We start from the raw sequence: 20,099 nt of genomic DNA on the forward strand, positions 1-20,099 counted from the left end.
ATTAACTCTGGGACTTCTGGCAGCAGAATGTGTTTCCTTTTAAATATTCATATATGTGTCAATTATGACAGATGTGGAATTGGGTGTGCCAGTTTCTGGCAGGGTACCTTTTGAGATGAGTATTGTGCAGCAGGATATCAGTGGTCCTTTTCTCAGCAAGAACTCTTCATTCCTTGGTGTGTGTTCAACATGTGCCCTCCATCAGTCATTAGTGCATCTCTAAGGGTAATCTAGTGAGTTCTGAAGAGTATTTTTATTAAATAATGAGATAAACATTATGTGCCAGTGGTCTTTACTGGGTCATGCCCTACATCATGTTCATTGCTGCTTGTGTGTCAGTGGACAGAGGTTTTTCTCTGTGAACACCTGAACAGCCCAAGAGTTCTGGTTGCTCTTAAAATGCAAGCATAGAGACCATGTGGCTGAATATCCTATTAAAGGATGACTTCTCATAATACAGTATTTACACAGATTTTTGTATTGCTGAAATTTCTATTTCAGCTCCTATGGCTGAAAGATCAAGAAAAGCACAATGCAGGCAGGGCAAGTATCCTGCATGGAAGGGCTGCCTCTTTCCAGTATTGGGTCAAAGATGTGTCAGCTTTAGTTATCTTAATGCCATGTTTACCATCAGTAGCTCTTGTTTCAGAGCTGATGAGTTAATGATGTTCAACACGCTTCTGTAGATGACATTCTAATCTTAGTAGTCTATCACCAAATAATTCATTCCGAAGTTGTCTCCTACTTCATGACCTTGTTGATTTAAACCAAACAAAAACAACCACGCACCATTCCTGCCAAATCCCCCTCCCAAACCCTCTGATACCTCAGTAAAGGTACAATTGCAAGACTCATTAACTTGTTTCTGACAAAATCGTTCTTTACTTGTAATGTATTAGCACAAGCCATTAAGCCAGAGTCTCTTCTGGCAGAAGCAATCATAGCAGATGGCACCTCTTCTCTCTATTAATTTCAGATTGGACATGTACTTTGGCTTGTTAAGTCATGTCATAGTAGTAAAATAACAAGAATCATTCAAGCAAGCATGATGATATTGCATTATCTGAAGATGCAGCAATATAAAGGGATTGCCTTTGAAAGGGTGTTTTAATAGAAATTTGAGACTCCATAAGGTGTTCCATTAAAACTAAATAGTGAATATAATTAAAAGAGTAAGGGTTCTTTTTATCTGACTTTTTTCTCCTCAACAGCTATTGATTTTTATTTTTTTCTGTCCTACTCTAATGCTACTTCTATTTGCAGTTACCATCTTTTACCAAACTTGGTATTCCCCTGGAGTCCTATTTTAGTCTTTTAATGTTGATCAGCACTTCTGGCTTTATGCTGTTGTCTACCTGTTTTCAGTAAATCAGTTAAAGTGCACAGCTGTTCAATTAAAGCATTAGCCACTATCCTGAGGCTTCAGGCATTTGCAAAAGTGCAGTGCAGGGGTAGAAAAGACACCTGGTGATGGGACTTATTTTGGGTATAGGTGTTTTTTGGGTGGTTCTGTTGTTTTCTTTAAAGTTTTTAATTACTGTAGAAATAATTTGTTTTCAAACTGCTGAATACTGAGGAGAGAGAGAAGTTGCAATGTGCAACTGTAGTTTGGGAATAACAAATAGGATTTAGATTAGATATTAGGAAGAAAGTTTTCCCTGTGAGGGTGGTGAGGCACTGGCAGAGGTTCCACAGACCAAGTGTGGCTGCCCCATCCCTGGAGATGTTCAAGGCCAGGCTGGATGGGGCTTGGATCAGTCTGGCTTGGTGGAAGGTGTCCCTGCCCATGGCAGTGGGCTTGGAACGAGATGATCTTTAAGGTCTTTCCCAACACAAACAATTCTATGATATCATTCTGTGATGATCCTTCATGTGATACTATTTTGACATAGCAGAAGCATCACAATATGGAAACTGAGCAGAATTTGATGTTGCTAAAATTAACCCAAATGTTGCATGTGTGCCAAATGATAAATACTATCCATCTCTTGGTATTTGGTTTTACAATTAGTCAAATACAGTTTTGATTTCCGTTCTATACTTACTAAAAGTTTCTGCCTACATTTCTTGTCACAGGTAGCTTGTATGCAGCTCATCAATGCCCTTGTTACATTTCCAGAAGAACTTGATTTCAGGATACACTTGAGAAATGAGTTTTTACGTTGTGGCCTCAAGAAAATATTACCTGTAAGTCATTTCTATATAGTAACTGATCACAATCCACTGATAATAGTCAAGATAACCAAACTGTTTTACTCAGAACAGCAGATATAAAATATTGGGGTGGGGAAGGTTGGACTATCAATCCAAATCTGCTTTCAGTCTGCATAGTTACAAATTTGGCTGTATAAACCAGAATAGCAGCTTGAAACAATATATTAGAAATGAAATTAGGGTAGTCAAATTTAGCATAATGTGCTCAAAGCACATGCAATGAATATGAGCTTGGCTGTGGAACCAATCTTGGATTAACTGTCTTTGTTTATGCTGTTCCTGTTGTTTCCTGTGAAATCTGGGGTTCTTTAATCTGCTTGCTGAAAATGCATTGGGAGTTTTTAAGGAAAAATCAAATTGACATCTTCATCTTCCTTGAGACTGCATCTCTTTATGCAGCTGCACAAACACATGAATATTTGTGACTTAGGGATAGATTTGTAGCTCTTAATCAAGAAGCCATTCTGATGCTTACATCAAAAATATGTATAATTAAGGTACTCATCAGATGAGAGAAATTAAAGAGCACCTACTTATATTTGTCTTAAACAGAATTTACACTGCTCTGACTTTTAAGATATGAAGTTTTGAATCATCAACATTTCTCAGGAACAAAACCCTTCAGTTTTTAGCACATTCAGCCTTGAAACTGTTTCTGATGTGTGATGTTATTTTTTTCTTAGGGTATGTATTGAAGTTTTATATCATGCAGTACATTATAATGATCTACAGCTTTATTTGCTGTGGAACATCTGAAATCCAGGAGAACTCTTTTTTTTAATGTACTGAAAGTTAGAGAATCAATAACTACTTAAAAACTTTAAGAATGGGAGGTGGGTTAGGTAGCAAATAAACTGAATTACAAATCATGATAGAATGTAGAGTGTGCTGACATACAGATATGAGTGTAAAAGAAATTAATACTTGAGAATAACAATCTTTTGAAAAAATTTTGAACAGCTAATCTGTTGAAAAGAGTCAGGAGGGGGATCCATATTACTCTTTTAACCTGTTCAGGTTCAGAGTAACCTTCTCTGCTTATAAACGTGAGAATTGGCATGAGGTTCTGCTTTATTGGGGAGCACACCTGGTTACATCCAGTCATGACAAATCCAGGCCAATTCCCATTTAAAGCCTGGAGTGCTTCACACTAATGGCTTGGAAAGTAATTTCTGTTAGTTTGTGATTTGCCTAATAGGAAGCTAAACTTTGTTCTTAGGTGTATTAGAACAATTGCTTGTATTTTTTCTAAGAAAAGCACATTTTCCCCTGCACTAAATGCTAATTTTTGTTTTGGTTTTTTGCTTCTCTGTATTTCTCAATGAACTATGGATGTTTTAGTGCTATTATCCAGATTAACTTAGAAATTGTAAACCTCTCTGCTTTACACTTCTTTAGACTTCTTAAGTTCACTTTAATTGTGTTTTGAAATATCCTTGTGCTGTTTTTTTAAGGAACTCTGACATTAACAAGCAGAAACTGCTGACTATGTTCCATTAAGAGAACTTGATTCAATTAGAAGGCTTCTTGTTTGTTCTGCAGCCCAGACCTGCTCTGTTTGCTGATATTTTGCCTTTAGTTTTTCTCAGCTGTATCATTATAACAAAAAAACACCCAGCACTGAGTTACAGCTCACTCCTGTTCCAAAGGTTAATGTCTTACATTCTGCCATGATCCAACCTTTCAAGAGGGGAATTCTTGCTTTAAAAAAGGAAAAATTAAGATTTGCTCTGCCTTTTAAAATAGGCCTTGAAAGAGAAGGAAAATGATGAGCTTGACATTCAGCTGAGGGTGTTTGATGAGAACAAAGATGAAGATCACTTTGAACTGTCACATCGTCTCAATGATATCAAAGCTGAAATGGAATATCCTTTATGGAAATGGTGTTAGAAATTGTTGCATTGTTTAATAACTTTATTAAATGTAAGCTATCGGGCTCTAGATGTGATTTATTTGCCACAATTGTTTATCTGTTGGAAGGACTTTGCCAAGCAGATTTCTTTTCATGGTTTGTTTTTTTTTTTCAATGTTTAGAAAATTAGTTCTTCAGTTTGCATGTTAAATGTAAGTTTAGAATGGAATTAATTGTCATAAATAACATATATTAAGATAAACTGTGTTTCATAATAACATCAAGATATAAAATTATACCCATGGAAGATCACAGGTTTGAAGAAAAATGAGTTTTGATAACTAGGTTAGAACAAAATTTCTAGTAGGTTCTGAAGCACTTCAGATCTGTGCCTTCTCTAGCTGTGAAGAAGCAGTAAATTAAAAGTTACCTAAGTTTAGAGTGGCTGCTTGCAGTTTTTAGCAGCAAGCATAGGAAGGTAGGTGCAAAGTGTAAAATCCCATCAAATGTTGCTTTGCACAACAGGTAATTACAGTGAATGGGCATCTTTAGGACGTCATGTTTGCCAATAGCCTGGCTCCCTTCAAATGGAAATAAAAGGTTTGTGTGAAATATTTTTGTGGGATTCTAGGATTGTTCATACTAGTAATGAAATGTCCTAGTTGTTAAACAGGGGACAAAGTTTCTGGGGATAGTCTTAATGGAAAAATAATATTTACTGATAAGAATAGGAGTTCAGAGAGTGGAAGGGTTTTACCTGAACAATATGGAAAATGTGTAGGGAGCTGTGTTTGCGTGGGGTGGGTGTTTTGTTGTGTAGTGGGTTTTTTGGTCATCCTTTTGTCTGGTTGCTTTATTTTCTTAACAATGTTTGCACTGATGTGAACGAGGTATTTCATCTGCTGTATAATATGTTGAAAGATACTTCCTCTGAAAATTACTTCTTGTCAATTCTCCAACATTTCCTCCTCATCAGGAATGATTACTATGTCCAGTAAGTGGCCACTCTCAGATGGGATTTTTTGGAGGGGATAAAGAGAAGAATAGGAATGAAGGCCCTGGTAAACTGAGTAGCTCACAGTCATGCCTGAAAAGTCACTCTGAGACTGATATGTTGTTTGTCTTTCTGCCTAATGTTAGTATTGACAAGATCTTATTAAATAAATCTGATTTCAAAGACTTTAACCTTAGTCTAATCTCCTCATCCTAACAGTCTCTTAAATTGTTGAGTACTTTTTCTTTATTTAAGTTGGCTACTTTATTGACTTCAAGGAGCTTGAAAGTTAGTTGTATAACTAATAATTGAAAATGTGTCCACAGTGCCTTGAAGCTTGACTTTTAAGCAGGACCTTCTCTTATGTGCATCTAAGTCTCTTAGCAGGGTCAAGGTACCACCTGCAAAATCTTTGCAAATAAGAGCACAGATCAGACTTTTAACCTGGTATTTTACTGCCAATTGTATAATTCATATATTAGAAGTTAAAGTTGCCCCCCTGACAGTTGCATAACTGCTTGTTCACATTCTCATTGTCTTGTGTTTTAGACCTCAGTATTACAAGATCATAGAGGAGTGTGTGTCCCAGATAGTGTTGCACTGCAGTGGCACAGACCCAGATTTTAAATATCGAGGAAGAATGGATGTGAACTTCACAAATCTTGTTGGTGTGTACACTTTAAGCAGTTTTACCTTGTTTTACCCAAGTGCATCTTGTTCTTTGTGTTCCTCTATCTAGACTTCCACTGACTGTGAATTTCTTCAATTTTCTGGAAATATGCGTGTAAGCTACAGGTGCACTTGTGGGGAGGGCCAGATCAAATGCATTTAATGAAATGAGTGTGAAAAAAAATTTTCTATTGCTTTTGTATGATGGGCTCATAGGGCAATTATAGTTGGAAGGCACCTCAGAGCTCTGATAGATTTTTATGTGACTTCTGTGGTATTTTATTGAAATTCTAGATGCATGTGTGGACAAAGCTAAAGTAGAAGAGAGTGAAAAGAAAGCAGCAGAGTTTTCCAGAAAGGTGAGTCCCACTCATTGCTCTTTTGAAGGTATGGAACAGAAGCCTGACAGGAACACAGTGGGCTTGTTCCACTGGAAACCTGCCTGTCTCACAGGCAGGATGTGCTTTCACAGTTAAAGCTTGGTGGGTTTGTGGTTTTTCTGTCTGTGTGTGCGAGGCTCAGATTCGGTGGGGAATGAAATCAAAAGCAACTCAATACTATTAACTGTACATATCTTGAGTTGTATTCCTCTGCTGTAGGTAACTGATAAGAAAAATTCCACTTGCTGCTCTTTTGTCCTGAAATACTTAGTCATAATACCTAAAGCGCAGGTATATGTTTTAAAGAAAACATTGAGGGTAAAATGTTCCTACCTCTTAGGACCTGAAGAAACTTAAACAAAAGTGGTGTCATTCAGTGTTTGAAAAAGTATTGACCCCTTGGGCATGGAGATACTAACTCTGAAATACTGCATTATTTCCTTATAATGCCCATGGTAAATTATAATCTTATGAAGGACAATAATTTATTCCCTTATTATTCACATTTAGGAATCTTAGAGTTCATTTTGGAACCTGTTTTCCTAACATTTCTTTTTCTTCTGGTCTAGTTCTATTTTATTAGGAATTTGATAAATAAATCCCAATTTAGTCGTAGGCAATTTAGATTTGTTCCTAGATACAGGAGAGATTAGACATTTAAAGTTATTAGAATTGCAACTCAGTGTATTTCTTGTAATAAAACTCTTGGGGGATATTTTAAATAAATTGACAGATCCTTCTGCTTTATCACCCCTGATGTCTGTGATGAACATATTTTGAGACAGTGTTTTCTCAAGTTACTTAAATTCTTGTTTCCTAGATTATGATGAGGGGTTATTTGTTAATCTCATCACATCCTGCCTAAGGATATGCGATGCTGAATGTACCCCATTAGCAGCAATAGTACTGAAGTCCATCTACCATGGTGTTAATGTATTAAGAGCATTCAAAGTTTCGATGTTTTTGGTCTGATCTTAGAAGACTTGCAGGCCAAAAGGCAGTACATGTTCTTGAATATGGTAATTGCAGATTTCATTTGTAATGAATTGAAATTCACTGCATGACATGTAAATCGGAGTTTATTCTGAGAAGTCTGAAATTTTCTGTTCTGGAGGAAAACCTTGTGCTAAATAGCTGGATCTGAGTGGTTCTGTGTCATTGACTTATTGATGGAAGAACTAGAAAAAGGCTTCTAAAAAAAGTTAGAAGTGCTGCATCTATTGCTCTGGTTGTGGTATTGCTCAAAGAATTCCTGAAAATACAGTAGTAGTGTGGACATAGATGTACAAACACTTGTGGTGATGAATCGTTGCAGTTTGATGAAGAGTTCACAGCTCGACAAGAGGCACAAGCAGAGCTTCAGAAACGAGAAGAGAAAATCAAAGAACTTGAGACAGAAATCAAACAGCTACGAACTCAGGTAATAAAACTATTTCACATTAAGTTCCACAGGTGAGTTGGGTAATTTTTGTTGGTTTGGGAGGGTTGGGTTTTTTTTTGTTGTTGTTTTTGTTATTTTTTTTTAGGGAGTTGAAAAGAACTTGCCCTGGAGTATCTTGTCTCTGTGGAGTTTGAAATATCTGTTATAGTTGTATTGATTTGTTTTCCAACCAGCATAAGTTACTAAGGATAGTTAATGGAGGTAACATTTTTCAAATAGCAATAGATTCAACACCTGTCGCAGATATTTGCTTTATTGAGGAAAAATGTTCCTTAGGCTATAAAAGCTTTGAATCCAGCCTGATTTTTTTTTTTTGCCTCCAAGTATTTGTTTATGCTTTAGCGTTGCTACTGCAGAAAGTTTTTGTTTTGGAAGGCTTTATTTTTAAAGCCTTTTATTTTTATATATATTGTTAACTCATTTTTATATAAGCCTTTTCTATGTTTAGTTTTTACACCAGCTTTGGGTTTTAGGCATGTTGTTTTTATCCTTTAGGTGTTAACAGATGATATGATTTGGTGCTTTTGCCTCAGCCTTGGGGTTTTTTTCCTCTTCCTTCAATGCGAGACAACGTTTGCCTGTTGCCTTTTTTCCTTAATGCCTCTGATCTCACTTCCTATTTGGAGTTAAGGTGAAGACACAGACACTCCTGTTCCCACTTCATTATTACCAATTCTCATGTCAGTTACAAATTTCTACAAGATAATGTTGCATTGGAATTTGACAGGTTGTTTTAATGAGTTCTCCAGTAGTTGTTGCATTATAACTTGCGTAGTAGTTTGTGGCCCAAAGAATCACATGCTCCATTCAAAGGAAAAAAATCCATTAATTAATTATTAATCCTGTTTTATTGATTCTAATGCAGTTCAGATTATCCAGAGGTTGCAGCTTCTTCACAGTAATGGTATAATTAACATTTCTAGTTTCTGTGCTTTTTTCTTTTCTAGTGTTATGCTCCCCCTACAATATGTGATGGCACTTATTTTAGATGCAGTCACCCCTGAGTGCTCTTGTTTCTCTTCCCTGTTGGTTTTACAATTTAGTAGAATGGATACCGTGATGCTTCTGCAATGCTCTTTCTTCCTATCACCAAGGAAAAGAAATGCACACAGATTTAAAAGAAAGCAGGATGAGTTGTTGCATGCCCTCCACTCCCCCAGGATGTCAGAGTAGTTATGAGCAACTGTGGCCCTGTAACCTCTTGCACTGCAATAGCTGCTCCAGTGATTGCTGTGGAAAATTCTCCACCAGCACATTAGTGCTGTTAAAATTCAGCGTGGTTGTTCTCATCTCTGATGCCCCAGCTTGCCAGGGTATCCTAAGTGGGATAAATGTTTTTTGCATTGGTAAGAAATAAAATGCTGTTCTGTTCACTTAAATGTTACTGCTACTATTAAATTTTCTTTAAAATTGAAACAATTTGTTTTTATAAAAATGCTAGGTTATTCAGTTTACTTGGCAGGTTTATGGTACATGGTATAATCTATTGTTATTGTTTCTCATTTAAATAGGAGAACAGTTGCATTTCTCACTTTCTTGAGGTGCAGTTGACTAGAAAGCATCCTAGTTGGTTCAGCTTTGTATGAAAGTGCCTCCTCTCCCCATTAAGAAGAATTCCTTTTCTATTTCAGGGTCCAGCCCTGACAGGGCAGCTGACAGAAGGATCAACCCTGCCAAGTGAGAATGCACCACCACCTCCAGCACCTTCACTACCTGCTGGAGCAATTCCACCTCCTCCTCCACTCCCTGGGGGAGTAGTAATTCCTCCTCCTCCCCCACTACCTAGTGGACAACTAATTCCTCCTCCTCCTCCACTACCTGGTGGAGCATCAATTCCTCCTCCTCCTCCACTACCTGGTGGAGCATCAATTCCTCCTCCTCCTCCACTGCCTGGGGGAGCATCAATTCCTCCTCCTCCTCCACTGCCTGGGGGAGTAGTAATTCCTCCTCCTCCTCCACTCCCTGGTGCAGCAGCAATTCTTCCTCCTCCTCCACCTCCTCCTCCATTACCTGGTGGAGCAGCAATTCCTCCTCCTCCTCCCCTACCTGGTGCAACAGTAATTCCTCCACCACCTCCACTGCCTGGGGGAGGAATACCTCCACCTCCTCCTCTACCTGGTGGAGCAGGACCACCTCCTCCACCTCCGCTCCCTGGTGGAGGAGTCCCTCCTCCTCCTCCTTTTGGTGGGCCTCCAATGCCACCACCCCTTGGGGGGGTTCCCTTTGCTCCCTTTCCAATGGTACCAGCGTTACCACATGGGATGAAGGAGAAGAAGAAGTATAAGCTGGAAGTCTCCATGAAAAGAATCAACTGGTCAAAGGTATGAAGAGAGTTATGAAACTGATATTCCTTCTTCCTCCTTTACTTTACAGATGCATGTAATACTGTATTACTAGGAATTTTGAAATTATATTCATCTTGGTAGAACTTGTTGTTTGAAAATTGTCCCAGGAAGCACAGCTTAGGTCTGATATGATAGGCTCAGTGAATGTGAATTGCAGCTTTGCATTGGTGTGTGTTATCTCCCTCTCTCTGAGAGCTCTCTCTCTCTGAGCCCTCTTTCTCTCTCTCTTTATATATATGTATGTATATATATAGTTCCAAACTGTTTTAAAGCAGTTCTCACACATAGCTAGCAGCATGCTATTTCATGCAGAAACCCTCTAAGTTCATGATGTTTAGTGTTGCTGTAAGTTCAGAGAATGCTGGTGTTGGGCCTGTAGTGGTAGTTGTAGGTTATTTATCCAGGGTGTTCACTGGCTGTTCTGTCACTGATGTGCTGGAGTGGGGCTGTGGCCACAGGGAGGAGCCATGGGACTGCTCAAGGGAAAGGCTTGGGCACCATCAGCTTGCAGTGTTGTAACACAGTTATAGTCAATCACATTTCATTTTTGAAAACATGTTAAAATATTAACATTTACTTGAGCAATAAACTGCAAGCACCATCTCCTATTTGCAAACTAACCTGTAAAGCAGTTAGTAGTTATTACTTGCCTCTCAGTATATTTGGTCCCTCTGTAACAAGAGAAGTTATTCAGGCATCCAGGTGTGTATTGGCACGTGAAGCTTTAAGATCCCTTTTTGATCCGTGTAGCCACTGTTCCTTCCACATACAGGAAATAAATGTGGAGTACTGGGTAGCTGTGTCCTAAAGGTAGGTTGTGGTTTGCAGTTTTTTAATTGTATAAAATGGGATAGATATACTGATATTTGCTGTGGGAAAAAGTACCTAAATGACCAAATCATCAAGGTAAATCAAAGGAGGACCTTTATATATTGCCTGCTCTGTGGTTTGAGCTCTAGCAGTGTAGTTTGACTTGGTATCTGCTATTCATTTGTGACTGTACATCTTTGCACTACCAGCAAGTGTCTGACACTTGCCTCGAAAACCATATTCTCTCTCAGAAGAGTGTTGGTACCAAGATGAAAACAAGCTGTTAAGTGGTGACAGGTGGTCGTTGCTGACCATAAGTTGCAATTTAACACTGAACAACTTTGGAACATGGAATTTGAATCGCATTCCAAAGCAGTGCAGGTTTTTTAGGATATTTCACAGCTGGTAATTTAAATGAATGTAGTACACAACTTTCTACAGAGTTGTCTGTTACCATGCTCTCCTGCCTGGGGCTGGATGACATGGGATTTCTGAATAACTACCATCACCACTTCGGGCAAAACCTTTCAAGAACTAGTGATGACAGAAGTTTGCTATTGGAATAGGATCTAGACTGTCCTCTGATATTTTTGAATAAGTGTTGATAATTGTCTTCCTAAAGAAACAATAAGTTTAGATTTTTCTGTTTCTTTAAATTCTAAAGTTCTGAGTAGTGAAATGTCTCTTTCTTTGGAGTAACAAAACAGGAGTAATGTGAATGAATAATTCCACTTATTTTGTAAGGAGGAATGTAGAAGGTTGACATATAACCTGTATAGGCAAGCATGGAACATCAGTTTATAGTTTCTTTTGGCAGAAGAATTAATGCTTAGAAGTTTTCTTTGGTGTTTTGTAACTGGATTTCAAAATATTTGGAGATATGCTAAAATAGTCTGAAAGTGTTTTGGGTGGCCTAGTTGCATTATCTGTGGAGACCTTACTGTGGCCTTCCAGTACTTGATGGGGGCCTGCAAGAAAACTGGGGACAAACTGTTTAGCAGGACCTGTTGCTGTGGTCACAAGGGCTAATGGTTTTAAACTCCTAGAGGGTTGATTTAGAATAGATATGTTTATTTAGGCATTTCACTTAAGCAGGGAAGAAATTTTGCCAGACATTTAACTTATGTTTGCTACACTCAGTTGTCCTTGTTAAGTAATATCTGATTTGAGAGATAATTGCAGGAGCTTTGTAACTGTGGAACACACTCAGAGTGCTGTCCTGTAAGCACACAGAAAAATAAGCTTTTTAGTTTATAAGACATATTGGCAATTGCAGCCAATTTCATTGTAATCAGTTATGCTCATGAGTTTATAGAAGTAATTGATAAAGTGTACATCTGAACACTGGGATGACAGTGGGGAGTAGCTGCAGATGGACACTTTGCTTAAGTGCGCTGGGAAGGGTGCCAAAGATCTCCTGCCTGCTGAGAAAGTGGAAAGTCTATTTGATCATCACTTTTAAGGAGCTATCATTTGAGGAATAAAGTTCTTACTGTTTAATTTAGTCCCTTTTGCTGTAACTGTCTTCCCCATTAGTGCTGGATTAAGGCAGTTTTTGAAAAATGTCTTACCTGGAGCTGGTGGTAAAGCAGCAGTAGAAGGTGGAGGATCAGAGTGTTGCAGTACAGTTGGAGTGAGGCTGACAAATACAGTATTGCTGAATTTACTGCATATAATCTTGAAGATAAATAGCCCTTGAAAATTACTTGACATTTAAACAAACTTTTAAACAAGAATTGATAATATGTTAAAAGCTGTTAGGGGAACATATTTTGAAAACAAAATAGCAGTTCTCAGTCCTACATGGAGAGTAAAGAAGTCTTTTAGCTTCTGTGTTTCGGTTTCTTCTTTTAATGTAGCCCATTCAGACTTAATACTGAGTCACTGAAAGGTCCACATTGACAGTTCATTTACAGGTAAGCAATTCCATATTCCATACCAGTGTAAGAAAGAAAATTCCTCCTACAGTTCTCCAGTGGCAGGGATGCTTAGCAGGAGTGGAGAATTTGGGAACTCTCTAGAAAGTAATCAGAGAAAGCCAGAACACTTTCAAACCCAGTTCTTATCAGTCTTGCTTGGAAAACTTGTTGAATGGGAGAAATACAATAAAAAGCATTTGTGGCTTGAGGGCAGCTCATCCCATTGTGTTTGTGGAGGAAGAATCATTATGAGAACATCCCCCGAACATGGATAAACTTCATTCAGTCCAATTATCACAAAAGTTCAGTAGCATTTGTTTTAACTTGGCTGTTACCAGTACTAGTTATTGAGTTTGGAAATGCCATTTTTCTTTCAGATTGAGCCTCAAGAGATAGGAGAAAACAGCTTTTGGGTAAAAGCTGAAGAAGATAAATTTGAAGACCCGGAGCTCTTTGCAAAATTGGCGCTTACCTTTGGAACCCAAATGAAAGGTACATTCTTATTTTACCTTTTATTATGTTTTTATTAAGTTTAAAACTGTGCTATGACAATCTCTTTTATACTTTGTGTGATACCATGGAATTCATATGATGGTTTTAGAGCAGGAAGATGATGTAAAACCTTTGCTTTTATTAAGCATAAAAATCTGTTACAAGAATTGCTCCTCCCTCACTTTGCTATGTGAGGCAAGGAATCTTTTTGCAGTAATACCTCTTAAAAGTGCAGATGTGAATTTTCTTCAAGTTATAATTAAATTCTGATCCTAAAATCATGCTTATCTGCCTTAATATTCATGGCTACAGGAACTGTAAGTCGTTAGGTTCTTTTAGATATTCCAGATGTGGAGGGTTTGCTGTGTAGCAGAAATTTACTTCCTTGTATGACTCTGCTAAATCAGAATCCTTTACAAGTCAAGGAAGACTTGGGATGTAGCAATTAAAACATGCAGTTGAATCACAAAATAACAACTATACTGTGCCTTCTGTCATGATCCTGGAATATATACTTGAAACCATCATTCTTTTCAAACTTACTGTATTTGTGTCCTTACTATTTGCTTTCGTTTGTTTTTCTTTTTTTTACTATTATGTGTAGCTGTCGCTTATGGAAAAAACTGTTAGATATACTGTGCTCATAAATATTTACCTTTCTTTTGTTTAATCAGAGAAGCACCTCTTCCTCCCCAAAGTCTGTATAGCCAAACTGCATTGCTGCTGTCATTAGTGAATTGTGTTAGTTTGCAAAGGGTTGGCTGTGTGAGTGCACATTCTAAACTGTTTGCAGAATACCATGGAGAAGCTTTGACAGGCTACTGATTTTTGTTGGAACGGAGTGAAATGGGTCTGTTTGTCTCTACAGAGAACAACACAATGAGAATAAAAACCATGCTGGAGCTTTGTGTCAGGTGTAAGTGAGGCTGCCCAGTATGTCATGCAAATACCTCTTCTGCTACTGATTTTCGATAAAAACCAAATTAATTTCTCAAGCACTTGATTCCTTCAGTACAATAGGAAATACAATGATAATATTTGTATTGTGATTTGGGAATGCATTTACTAACAACTGAATATTGGTTATGATTTTGATACTTTATTACCATTCTCACATCCTCAAATGGTCTTTCAGATGTCTGAAACTGCAGATTGTCTTTTCAGAAATTCTTTTCATTATGATCTGTGGTTAATGGTCAATTGATCAGTATTTCATACGTGGCCATTTACTGGTAATTTCCTTCGGGCATTGACAACAAGCAAGTGCTGCTGAAGGATGATTCAGTAATCATTTTCTCAGGAGCTCATGGCAAAGCCCAGCAAATTAGAGTCCCAGAAGTGGTGGATAGTGAAAGAATGAATTCCTGGTCTAGCAACAAATGTCTTGTCCATTCATCAACCAGTTACAGCACTGTAGGGTTGTCCAGCTGGAAGGTGGATGGAGTCAGGTGTATCAAGTGTTCATAGGCCAAGTAAGGAAACACACACTTAGTTTGAAGTGAATTTGTGTGTGCTGTGCTGGTGTTTTGTGGGTTTTTTCCCTTTTTTTTTTTTTTTGTTTAGTTGGTTGGTTTGGGTTTTTTGGGATTCTGTTTGTTGTTGGTTTTTGTCTGTTTGGTAGAGGGTTTTGAGTAGATTCTGTGAATTATTTCTGAATATGTCTTTTTCTATGTTATTTAGAAACCCCTCCAAAGAGTTTGCCATAGTTGTGTTTTTCATAACATAGATACACAGTCCCTCCACTTGTGGCTTATACTCTTTTCAGTAGTCACTGAATGTGAGCCATTAACATTCTGCTTTTACAATGCACTTTAGGCCACTTTCTGGTCTAAATGTTTGGGTATTATATGCAGTAATATAAAAGCATCATCTGCAATAATTTCACACTTTTTTTCATGTCAAAGTTGGATCAAATCTTGGTTCATAGCACTGCAGTTGAAATGTTGTGGAGTTGGTCACTGGTTTTAGTGTGCCAGGAAGACCTTTAAGGGAAAGAATGCCTGCCAGCAGATGTCACTTCCAATGGAATGAGCCCCTTCTTAATGAAAATGACAAACTCCTGCCTTGAGCTGAATTCTCTCATCAGAAACATGAAAAATGCTTTTGAATTCCTGAAAAACTTCATTAAAAATGTTGGAAAAACCCTCTTTAAATTTTGACATAGCTGTCGGTTTCATATGAGAGGAAATTCTTGTTGACATAAATTTCACAGTTCTGAAAGTGGGAACAACAAAAAGTCTCCAAATAACTTCCTGTAGTGATGGCCTTGCAGATGTTTTTCCTCCTCTTCTTTGTGTTGTTCTCAGTTAATGGTTCTAGAAAATAAGATGCCATAACAAAGGATGTGAATTAAAAATGCTACTGCATATTACCCAGAATATGAAAATCTTACTGGGCTGACTCACAGAGAAAGTCAGTGTTGCCTGTCTTGGAGTTCAAAAAGACTCTTGGAGCATTTAGTTGCAGTGCAGGCCCAAAATTCTGCATTCCAGAAGGAATTTGTTTCCTGTAACTGCCATTTGCAAAGGGAAACATGGGATTGTGCTCACCATTCTTCCTCACCTTTTGCCTGAAGAGTCACAGGCAGCTCAGGAGTCCCCCAAATACTTATTTCAAGCATAATCTGGGATCAAATTCCTCTTCTGCTTTAGTCCCGTTTCTTGGTGTGGTCTCCTAATGCATGAAAGAGAACTGGAAATGCGTTTTATGTTCTCAAGAGCACAGTCAGCTCATAAAACAAATAAATAGATGAGTGGAAGAAAACTGACAATTGCCAAAAGCAATTGTGATGACTTACTGTGTATTATCTTGTATTTCATGGCATTTTGGAGTGGCAATGGGAATAGTGACTGAAGTGAAAGAAATCGTAGCATACATGGTCATTAAAATTTGTAATTCCATGTAGGTTGCAGCACTCAAATTTGATTAAACCTCTGAATTTTAGTCATGATTCTTTGGCACAATAAGAACAAAACTTTGTATATTGTTTTAAGATACTTCAAACATCACTTAGTGTTGGTTATCACTGAACTGTGTCCTGCTGGTTGAGTGCTGCTGGTTTCCAAGGAATGCAGGCAGAGCTATGGGGAGGTGATACTTATGGAGGGAAATATTGTAATGAAATTGAACAAGAATTTATATTTAGCATATTAATCCCATGTGGTTAAACACCTCAGGAAGCTTCAGCTTCTGGTTTTTGGTAGAGTTGAGGATGTTCATTTGCAATTCACTAGAATATCTTAACCCCAATAACTGAAATTAACAATTCAAAATGTTACTGTTCTTGGGAAGAAAGTACATAAAGGAAATCTTTGAAATCATTTAAGCAGGTTGTGTTAAGTTGTGCAGCTGGAGCATTCTTTTATCAAACTTTGCTTTTGTTCATTAACTGATATCAAATTTTATCTTTGGCCACCAGTGGAAGGGAGAGCACCAGCAGCAGCCGTGTAATGTCTGTGGTGCTCTGTGGAATAAGATGTCACAAAGCTCCCTGTGGTGCTGTTTAATTTTGGAATATTAAATACAAGTAGAATTGTATGATGAAGTGTCTTCTAACAGGTAAAAGCAAAGGACTGAAATGTTATGACTGTGTAGACAAGTTGTGACACATCACAGTCCCGGGGCCTCAGATAACTCTGCAGTGATGTGACAATAGTCGATGGATGGGCCTGCTGCAATCAGAATCACTTCTCACTGTTTGATTGATAGTCTAATTGCCAAACACTGCAGAGCAAGTTAATGCCTTCTCCCTAAAGGATCATGTTAATTTCTGGCTCTTGTAATTTAGGTTGTGTATTTTGCCAGTCAAGAATGATAGTAGTGTTCTGAAGAAATTAATTATGTGTACAGTAGATCTGTAAAGGTAGTAATTAGTACATAATAGTCTGTAACTACTGGGATTGTTCCAGTACGGAATTCATTATCCATCCAACTTGCCTCGAGGGAAAACTTCTCGATCAGGGTTCTCTTGCTTCTTTATGATGAGACTTTTAAAATACATTTCAACAATTATTTTGATATGTTTTCAAAATTGAAGTAAGGTCTTAATAGCTGAGTTGTGTTTTTCACATTATGGGAGTTTGAGTGAGAAAGAACAAGAGAAAATACAAACTTCCATGGAAGCTGTAATAGAACTAAACATGAACAAAATATTTTTAAATGTATTGACAATTTTCTTCTGCTAGTAGGTCATTGACTAGAGCCTTCTGTTTGCATCTGTTGCTTGGGATATCTTATCATTGGGGTATCTTACCAAGACTTCCTTCAGTTCTGGTAAAATTTCTGTAGGTTTTCTTTTCCTACCTTTAAAGTGCTTGGATGTCTACATTCTAATTCAAGTGAATCATTAAGACTCGAGCTGCTGTAGTCTTTTGATTGCCACCTACTTTCTGTGGGTACGCGGCATCTGAGGTCTAAATGCCAGTGTTCTGGGAGCAGTGAATTAAAGGCTGGCATGTAGGTGGGCTGCTATTCCCACCCACTTCAGCTTTTATTTTCCCTTTCTTGTAGCATCCACAGGAACACCTTATTATACCTTCTGTTTTCCATTGTTAAGAAAACATGCCAGAAAGTTTGAACAACTTACCTATTCAGTATTTGAAATTATTCTTCTTCCACAAAAAGTTCTGCAGTACAGAAAAATGAAAGACATAGCCATGTATATTTAGTTTTTTCACATGTGTTGGAACAAATTAGTATATTTTTGTTAGGCTTTAATTAAAACAACCCTTCTGGTTTGAACACACTTTGTTGATAGCATGTTAATTCTGTAATATCCATGTGCAATCTTACTCGTTGACGTCGTGCAGATGTTCATGTTCTGTTCACATGTGACTACCCATGTGCTGCTCTTCATTCAGCCATTCAGTGTTCAGAAGAGTTTGTCTTTTGAACCTTAGTGTGCCTTTTAATTGTGCAAGGAATCTTTATGCAAGAAAGGAGTGTAAAACTGACTACTAAAGCACCTGGTTGGGAAGGACATTTTACAGCTGTGTCTTGTGTCCTGTGTTTCATATAAATCAGCATGATTTTTTCATGTCCTGAAGAAAGTAGTATGTACATTTTTTCCCCTGTGAAACTACCCATTTTTAAAGGATAGTTAGTCTTGTCATTTTGTTTTGTTTTGTTGTGTTTTTTTTTGTTTGGTTTTAGTCATTGTTCCTAATTTCTAGAGTAAGTTATTGTCGTGGTTTAACTCTTAGACTATTTTTAATCTGTGCCTCTGCCAGATAATGAGGAGTGGGCGAGAGTCAGACAGGTTGGTTTCAGTGCAGATACTGGTGATGCAGTTGGTTTCTGTTCTTCCCTTGCCATCCCTAATTAACAGATATGTCTTTCTGACATGAATTTTATTTTTAACCCCCTCTGTGACCAGTTAATCTGCTGAAGCAAATAATGTTCTTCCTGTGATCAGAATGTTTGAAGCTGAAGTATTCACTCTCATTGAAATAATTGTTTGCTTGCATTAAATGCAGCTTCCAAGTTTTTATTCTGCCATCAGAGTGATGTAATGTTTCAAGATTGATTCTACATCTGCACAGTGTTTCTCTGTGGGTGTTACAAGGTTTATATTCAGTTATTTTCTTGACTGACAAAAGGTTCATCATTCTTCAGCAGCCCTTCCTTCTAGCTTGGTATAATGAAACATTTTTAGTGGGAAGAAAAAAGTTTTTGTTAACTTTCTTGTCAGCTATTTCATAGTAAAGAGATAAATAGCAGCCAAAGAATGAGGTCAGTACACCATTAAACTTGAAGGAAAACTGTATGAATTCACTTGCATTTGGTACTTTTAAATAAAAAGATCAGCAAATAGTACTTTTAAAAAAATGTCTCTGACTTTGGTATGCTGAGAAGCCCAGATGAAATTCATGAGAGAACTTAAATGCTTTAGCACAGCTACATTTATAGGTGTGAGACAGCAAGATTCAGTTTAATCCAGGAATCCCTGGTGTTAAGCACAGATGTGTAGCAGTGGCTCAACTGCCTGCGCTGCTTTCTCAACACAAAAAGAAACACTTCTGAACTCATCATATATTTGTTCTGGATTGCAAACTGCAGGTGGCTCCCTTGGTCTTCTGATTAATTCAGGATGTGTGTTTGTCCCCTTTTCCTCCTCACCCTCTCTTTGCAAACGTGGGAATCCAAAGCAGATGAAGATGCAGCTTTGCAGTGCAGGGTCTGGAAGTGTTTCTGTGTCCTGGGGGACTCTCACTCAGATTGCAGACTTAGGTCATCACTCTTCAGATCTGTTTCACACAGACGTGCAGCAGATTGGTTTGTTTTCATCTTTCACTATGTTTGAAATTGCTGTTTTTCAACAACAGAATAAATTCAAGTACCATAAACAAGAAAGTGAGTTATTAGTGTGCCATTTTTCACTGTTTCCTTTCCTTGTTCACTGTATTTATCTAATAGGTGAACTGTCAAACTCAGAGATGGAAAAAGCTTTCCATGGTTTAAATAAATTGATGTCCAAAATTATTACCATCCAGCATCAATTTGTAAATGTGTCTATATTTTGATATTTTTATATGCATTTTTGATTCTTAAATCGTCTTAGTGTTATTTAAGCAATGATCATGGTATGCATAGGTTATATTTCTTGATTAATGATAAAGTATTTGTATATAATTACTAATGAAATAAAAGCTTTTCTGCCCAGAATTGTCAGGGGCAATTACCACCTGATAATGATACCTGGTCTTGCAATGTTTGGAGTATCAAGAGAAAAAAATAAGAAGAGGTGAGGAAGAAAGGCACACGTGTTCTCTGTGTTTTGCATCAGGTAGTGATGCTTAACTGCAGGAGTTGACTCCCTAACAGTTAAACCTTATAAATGAACTTTGAACAGTGATAGAGAGCGGAGCAGTTCCAGCGTGACCCTGCGAGGGATGCTCGTGCTTTGGCTGCAGCTGGGCTATTGTTCAGGATGGCAAGTGAGGCCTCCCAAGAATTCCTTGGATCTGTGTTCCTGTGTACATTTT

At 37.7% G+C, this 20,099-nt stretch overlaps 1 protein-coding gene across 5 annotated transcripts in view; it reads left to right on the forward strand.

Moving 5' to 3' along the window:
* DIAPH2 (diaphanous related formin 2) overlaps positions 1 to 20,099 on the forward strand; it is a 197,873-nt gene that overhangs the window by 32,256 nt on the left and 145,518 nt on the right. For all 5 annotated transcript variants that reach the window (XM_071569711.1, XM_071569712.1, XM_071569713.1 and 2 more), the window contains 8 exons: positions 2,077 to 2,187; positions 3,961 to 4,079; positions 4,944 to 5,060; positions 5,610 to 5,728; positions 6,024 to 6,088; positions 7,425 to 7,529; positions 9,182 to 9,871; positions 13,002 to 13,116. In XM_071569711.1, coding sequence (XP_071425812.1) covers positions 2,077 to 2,187; positions 3,961 to 4,079; positions 4,944 to 5,060; positions 5,610 to 5,728; positions 6,024 to 6,088; positions 7,425 to 7,529; positions 9,182 to 9,871; positions 13,002 to 13,116 — 1,441 coding nt within the window. The remainder of the gene's footprint in view (positions 1 to 2,076; positions 2,188 to 3,960; positions 4,080 to 4,943; positions 5,061 to 5,609; positions 5,729 to 6,023; positions 6,089 to 7,424; positions 7,530 to 9,181; positions 9,872 to 13,001; positions 13,117 to 20,099) is intronic.

The sequence above is a fragment of the Pithys albifrons genome, chromosome 14 (assembly GCF_047495875.1).
Source record: "Pithys albifrons albifrons isolate INPA30051 chromosome 14, PitAlb_v1, whole genome shotgun sequence".
Taxonomy (NCBI): Eukaryota; Metazoa; Chordata; class Aves; order Passeriformes; family Thamnophilidae; genus Pithys; species Pithys albifrons.